Source organism: Sapajus apella, unplaced genomic scaffold (assembly GCF_009761245.1).
Source record: "Sapajus apella isolate SASKATOON/1434 unplaced genomic scaffold, GSC_monkey_1.0 scaffold597, whole genome shotgun sequence".
Lineage (NCBI taxonomy): Eukaryota > Metazoa > Chordata > Mammalia > Primates > Cebidae > Sapajus > Sapajus apella.
Genome location: NW_022437523.1, coordinates 33,492 through 40,353, shown reverse-complemented (window position 1 = coordinate 40,353; position 6,862 = coordinate 33,492). Strand labels below are relative to the sequence as shown.

General features: G+C 50.5%; 1 protein-coding gene across 1 annotated transcript in view; it reads left to right on the top strand.

The window, feature by feature from the left end:
• The first annotated feature begins 814 nt into the window (after nt 1-814).
• The window catches only part of LOC116546108 (speedy protein E4-like), a 6,790-nt gene continuing 742 nt past the window's right edge, over nt 815-6,862 (top strand). Inside the window, exons 1-4 of the mRNA XM_032272454.1 lie at nt 815-1,363; nt 2,843-2,901; nt 4,150-4,235; nt 6,644-6,839. Coding sequence (XP_032128345.1) covers nt 1,294-1,363; nt 2,843-2,901; nt 4,150-4,235; nt 6,644-6,839 — 411 coding nt within the window. The 5' untranslated portion in view covers nt 815-1,293. The remainder of the gene's footprint in view (nt 1,364-2,842; nt 2,902-4,149; nt 4,236-6,643; nt 6,840-6,862) is intronic.

Here is a 6,862-nt window from a genome sequence, read left to right as displayed (position 1 = left end):
TGGAAGAAGGCTTTGGACAGAACAGGGTCTAGGTTCTGTGGGAGGGAACAGAGTTTGGGAGAGATCATGGCCAGCTGTCAACCACATCCCCAGGTTGAGTACCAGAGCCCGCAGCCTAGCACCTCGGGGTACTCCCTCCTGGAGATGGTGGATGATGAAGTGCCAGGAACATCAGGTGAGGGGACTAGAGGAAGAAGAGATGGGAGATGATTGACTAAGAAGAAGGAAGGGGGCTGGGCACAGCGATTCACACCTCTAATCCCAGAACTTTGGGAGGCCGAGGCGGGCAAATCACCCAAGGTCAGGAGTTTGAGATCTGCCTGCCCAACATGGAGAAACCCTATCTCTACTAAAAATACAAAATTAGCTGGGCAGTAGTGGTGCATGCCTATAATCTCAACTACTCGGGAGGCTGAGGCAGAAGAATCACTTGAGCCTGGGAGGTGACGGTTGCAGTGAGCCAAGGTTGTGCCACTGCACTCCAGTCTGGGTCAGAGAGTGAGACGCTGTCTCAAAAAAAAAAAAAAAAAAAAAAAAAAAGGAGCACTTGAGGAGGGTGTGTGGAAAGAAAGGAGGGACTCAGGCCAGGTGCAGTGGCTCACACCTGTAATCCCAGCACTTTGGGAGGCCGAAGCAAGCAGATCACTTGAGACCAGGAGTTTAAGACCTGCCTGGCCAACATGGCAAAACACCCATCTCTACCAAAAATACAAAAATTAGCTGGGCATTATGGCAGGCACCTATAATCCCAGCTACTTGGGAGGCTGAGGCAGGAGAATCACTGGAACCCGGGAGACGGAGGTTGCAGTGAGCAAGATCGTACCACTACACTCCAGCCTGGTCGACAAAGCAAGATTCTGTTTTAAAAAAAAAAAAGGCTGGGGGAAGTCGGGGACACACAGAGCCAGAGACCAGGGAAGGAAATGAGGACATGTTCTGAGGACAGAGAGATGGAATAGTGGGGAGGAGAAGGAGAGGCACATTGGGTTCAGCAAAGAAGAAAGAAAGATCACTTGCAGAAGCCAACAGTCTGCGAGGCTGGGGAGGATGGAGAGTGGTTTGGGGTTTTGAGTTGGGGTCTAAGGTGATCAATTGTAGAAGCATTACATGATGGCCTGATTTCTTTACTCAGCCCCTTGGGTAGATCTCAGCCCCCCACATAGGTCCTTTTGTTGGAAAGGAAGGACTGAGTGGTCAGACGAATCTGAGGAGGAGCCGGAGGAGGAGCCAGAGAAGTCGCGCACCCCTGAGCCTGAGGAGACCTGGGTGGTGGAGACGCTCCACGGGCTCAAGATGAAGCTGAAGCGACGGCGAGTGTCGCCCGTGCTCCCTGAACACCACGAGGCCTTCAACAGGCTGCTCGGTAGGACACCCCAGAGAGCACCTCCAATCCCATTCTTTTAAACAGGAGGAAACTTCCCATAACCATACTTTTCCCATGGGAGAAACATGTCCCCCCCCCCCCGCCCACCCAACCCCACCCCAGTGGTGAGCTCTCCATTCGGGAGGACTCAGAAGAGATCGCTCATAAGGGACGTTTAGGAGGCAATCGAGGATTTGGCTAGACTTGATAAAGGTCTGCGATTGGGATAAGAAAGCTGGGTTTGAGGCCAGTTGCAGCGGCTCATGCCTGAGATCCCAGCACATTAGGACACTGAGGCAAGATGATCATTTGAACTCAGGATTTTGTGGCTGTAGTGAGTTATGACCACTGAACTCCAACTTGGGTGACAGAGCAAAACCCTGTCTCAGAAGAAAAACAAAGGCCGGGCACAGTAGCTCATGCCTGTAATCCCAGCACTTTGGGAGGCTGAGGCAGGTGGATCACCTGAAGTCAGGAGTTTGAGACCAGCCTGACCAATATAGCGAAACCCTGTCTCTACTAAAAATATAAAAATTAGCCAGACATGGTGACACACATTTATACTCCCAGCTACTCCAGAGGCTGAGACAGGAGAATCACTTGAACCCAGGAGGCAGAAGTTGGAAGTGAGCTGAGATTGTGCCACTGCTTTTCAGCCTCGGTGACAGAACAAGACTCTGTCTCCAATAAATAAATAGAAATAAAATAAAGAAAAACAAAATCAGAAAACAAAGAAAGCAGTTTCAGCTGTGCCTTCTGAAACTTAATGTCTCTTCCTGACTTTTTTTTTTCTTTCGAGACAGAGTCTTGCTCTGTCACCCAGGCTGGAGTGCCTGGTGCAATCTCGACTCACTGCAACCTCTGCCTCCCAAGTTCAATAATTCTCCTGCCTCAGCCTCCTGAGTAGCTGGGATTGCAGGCTCATGACACCACACTTGGCTAAATTTTTGTATCCTTAGTAGAGAAGGGGTTTCACCATGTTGGCCAGCCTGGTCTCGAACTCCTGACCTTGTGATCCGCCCGCCTCGGCCTCCCGAAGTGCTGGCATTATAGATGTGAGTCACCACACCCAGCCTCATGCTGACTTTTCTAACCCTAACTGTCTTCATCCGTAGAGGGGGATAACAAGGCCATGGTCACACCCTGATGTAACTGTCTCATGAGAAAATGATGGGAATTACTTTATGACTCTGCAGTGGTCCCTGCATGTCTGTGGAGAGAGCATCCTGGCTTCTTCCCAGCTCTCCATCCTGTAGATTCACACACCCAGGGCCTCCTTCAGCCTCTTTTCGGGGCAGTCTCAGAGCAGGAGACTCTCTCCCTTACCCAGTGAAAGTCATTCTCTCCTATCCCATCCACCTCACCCGTGGCCACAATCCTGAGACTTTCCCCAGGAAGGCACAGCTCTCCTTGCTGCCCTGTTGCTCCCACAGAAACTCTGTTCTACTTCTCGTACTAGCCTCTGCTCTCTAATCACAGAGGATCCTGTTGTTAAAAGATTCCTGGCCTGGGACAAAGATCTGAGGATATCGGACAACGTACGGTTGTTCTCCAGGGAACTGCGTTCCTGCTCCAACACACAGCCTGGGGGAGGGTGCAGCTTCCACATGCACAGTTCCACTCCTCTCTCCCTCCACAGTCTCCCACCTGATGCTCCCAGTGTTTAGGGTTTTTGTTCTTTTTTTGTTTTTTGTTTGTTTGTTTGTTTGTTTTCTGAGACAGGGTCTCACTCTGTTGCCCAGGCTGAGGGCAGTATCATGATCTTGGCTCACTGCAGCCCCAACCTCCCAGGTTCAAGCAATTCTTCTGCCTCAGCCTCCCAAGTAGCTGGGATTACAGGTGTGCACCACCACGCCTGGCTAATTTTTGTGTTTTCAATAGAGACAGGGTTTTGCCATGTTGGCCAGGCTGGTCTTGAACCCCTGACCTCAGGTGATCTGCCATCCTTGGCCTCCCAAAGTGCTGGGATTATAGATGTGAGCCACTGTCCCAGGCCAGCTCCCATGGTCTTCAGTCTTGGTGCCCACCTTTTTTTTTTTTATTTTTGAGACACAGCCTAGCTCTGCCCCCCAGGATAGAGTGCAGTGGCATGATCATAGCTCACTGCAGCCTCTAATTCCTGAGCTCAAGCAATCCTCCTGCCAAAGCCTCCTGAGTAACTAGGACTACAGGCACATGCCACCATGCTCAACTAATTTTTGTAGAAACAGGATCTCACTATCTTGCCCAGGTTGTTCTTGAACTGTTGGGCTCACATGATCCTCCTGTCTCGGCTTCTTAAAGTACTGGGGTCACAGGCTTGAGCCATTACTCCTGGCTATTCTCGGTCTTATTATGATTTGTCAGCATCTCCCTGGGGACTCTGTTGGTCTCTTGCAGAGTGAGTGAGTGGCCCTTGCCTCTCCTACGGGTCCTTTGGGATCTGAGCCTTGGGCCACAGTCCAGCTGCAGCCCTGAAGTTCCTGGCCCCTCTACTCTCAGCTCTTTGGGACAGCTATCTGCCTGGCACACAAAGACCCTCCTGACACTAGGCAACCTGGATGTATTCCCTTCAAAGATCCCATCGGAGCTCACCATTCTGGGAGCACCACCAACATCCCTTTCTCTAGCTTCTTGGATTTGCAATACCCCTCAACCCCGCAATTTCCAAATAAGCACAGTCACCTCATCACTGAGGTCCCTTCTCTGATGGGCAACCCCTCCCCAGTCCCCCATTCCCTCATCTCCATGATCTTCCTCTTCCAAGATGTGACCTCTCCCTCTCTTTGTTCCTTTCTCTCCCTCAGTACCTCCTGGCAATGGTCATAGCGTATTTTAGCCGCGCCGGCCTCTTCTCCTGGCAATACCAATGCATTCATTTCTTCCTGGCTCTGTGAGTGGTTTGCTTCCTCCTATCCATCAATATCCAACACCCTGGGACAGCAGGGGAAGTGGGATTCAAAACTTCCATTTATTCTTTCACCTATTTGTCCTCTTTACTCTGTATATAAAAAAGAAAGGATTATACTACTCTATGTGTTATAGTTATTATACTATTATACTAAAGGCATTCTTAGACTGTTCCATCTAAAAACAAACTCAGGCTGGCTGAGGTGTAATCCTGGAATCCCAGCATGCCTGTAATCCCAGCACTTTGGGAGGCCAAGGTGGGAAGATCACCTGAGGTCAGGAGTTCGAGACCAGCCTGGCCAACATGGCAAAACTCTGTCTCTACTTAAAAAATACAAAAATTAGCAAGGCATGGTGGTGTGCACCTGTAATCCCAGCTACTCAGGAGGCTGAGGCAAGAGAATGGCTTGAACCCGGGAGGCGGAGGTTTCAGTAAGCTAAGATTGAGCCACTGCTCTACAGCCTAGGTGACAGACTGAGACTTTTTCTCAAAAACAAACAAGCAAACAAAAAAAACTCAAAAGCCAGTTTACAAATAAAAGAATAAAACAAAAGGAAGCGTAATCCCCTCCTAAGGGAAGAGGAAAAGGAGCGGACACAACGCTCCCCCCAGCAATAGCCATTTCTGGTTCTTCTGTCTCTCTCCTTCACACATCAACCCCAAATGCAATTGTTCATCGTCCTCCTCTGGGTTCCCATGACAGAGGCCACAGTTCAGGTCCCCTCACATCACTCAAATCCACTGTCAAGTGCTCCCTGCTCGGGCCTCCTGGAGCCTGTCCCCAAGCCAGGGGGCTTCCTAGTGCAGCCTGAACATCTCTCCAAAGCCCAGGTCCGACCCCCCACTGCCCACCTGAACAGCTTCCTTGGCGGATGTCTTTCTAAATCGAGGCCCGGTCCACAGTGCCAGTTCCACCCTCTCTGCAACCTCTCTACAGCCAAACCGGTTTGCCCTCTTGGTGTTTCCTGGCTCGATTTCACCGCTCCTTCCAAATGTCCAACACTCAACTTTGCATTTGTGTTTTCCATCTGGGGTCCTGCACACGTGGTTTTGAAGAGAATGACCCATTCCTTGAAGTCAGTTCTCCCCACAGTCTCTGTGGTGCCTGCCCTCATCTTCCCACCTCTGCACGCCCACAGCACTCCAGTTACATCCTATTATAATGTGACATTGAGATTAGGTGATCTGCACTGATTTCTCCCAGTCCCATTAGACTAGATGCTTGTAGAAGGCAGGGTTTGACAAAATGTCAATGTATCCTATTTTTTTATTATTATTATTTTTTGAGACAGAGGCTTGCTGTGTTCCCCAAGTTGGAGTGCAGTGATGAGATCATAGCTCACTGCAGCCTCCATGTCCTGGGCTCAAGCCATCCTCCCACCTCAGCCTCCTGATTAGGTCAGACTACAGGGCTGTGCCACCACGTCTGGACAGTTACTTATTTATTCATTTGTTCAATTTATTTCAAAAAATTTTTTTGAGATGAAGTCTCACTCTGTTGCCCAGGCTGGAGAGCAATGGCATGATCTCAGTTCATTGCAACCTCTGTCTCCTCGGTTCAAGCAGTTCTCCTGCCCAGCCTCCAGAGTAGCTGGGACTACAGGCACATGCCACCATGCCCAGCTAATTTTTTGTATTTTTAGTAGAGATGGAGTTTCACCATGTTAAACAGAATGGTCTCAATCGCCTGACCTTGTGATCCGCCTGCCTTGGCTTTCCAAAGTGTGGGGATTACAGGTGTGAGCCACTGCACCTGGCCTATTTATTTATTTATTGAGACAGAGTCTTGCTCTGTCTCCCAGGCTGGAATGCAGTGACCTGATCTCGGCTCACTGCAATCTCCGCCTCCTGGGTTCGGGCAATTCTTGTGCCTCAGCCTCTTGAATAGCTAGGACTAAGGCTTGTGCCACTGCACCAGGCTGATTTTGTATTTTCAGAAGAGATGGGGTTTCACCATATTAACCAGACCGCTCTCAAACTTCTGGCCTCAAGTGATCCACACACTTCAGCCTCCCAAAGTGCTAGGATTCCAGGGGTAAGCCACGGTGCCCCACCAGTTTTTTAATATTTTTAATAGAGACAAGGGTCTTGCTATGTAGTTCAGGCTTGTCTCAAACTCCTGACCTCAAGCAATCCTCCCATCTCGGCCTCCCAAAGTGCTGGGATTCCAGGCTTGAGCCACCACTCTCGGCCACCAGTTGGGTTTTTGTCTCCACCCTGAGGGTGATCTCTGTCTAGAAAGGCCCTCCTGAGGAAGGAATGGCTCTCTGCAGGGTGAGTGTCAGCCCTGAGCTGAGGACGGTCCCCTGCCCTCCTCTCTGAGAAGCTGACCTCAGCTGGAGGTCTCTCCTGGTGGTGCCCCTGAGCAGCAACCCGATTTCTGTCCCAAGCTACCTGGCCAATGACATGGAGGAGGATAACCAGGCCCCCAAACAAGACACCTTCTACTTCCTATATGGGAAGAACCGCTCCCAGCGACTCTTGTTCCATAAGCTTCGACTCCAGTTCATTTGTTCCATGCGCTGGAGGACTCGGGTTTCCCTGGGGGAGTTGGAGGAGGTGGGTGGAGCATGGGAGGTGGAGGAGGTGGGAAGGAATCAGGAGGGTTG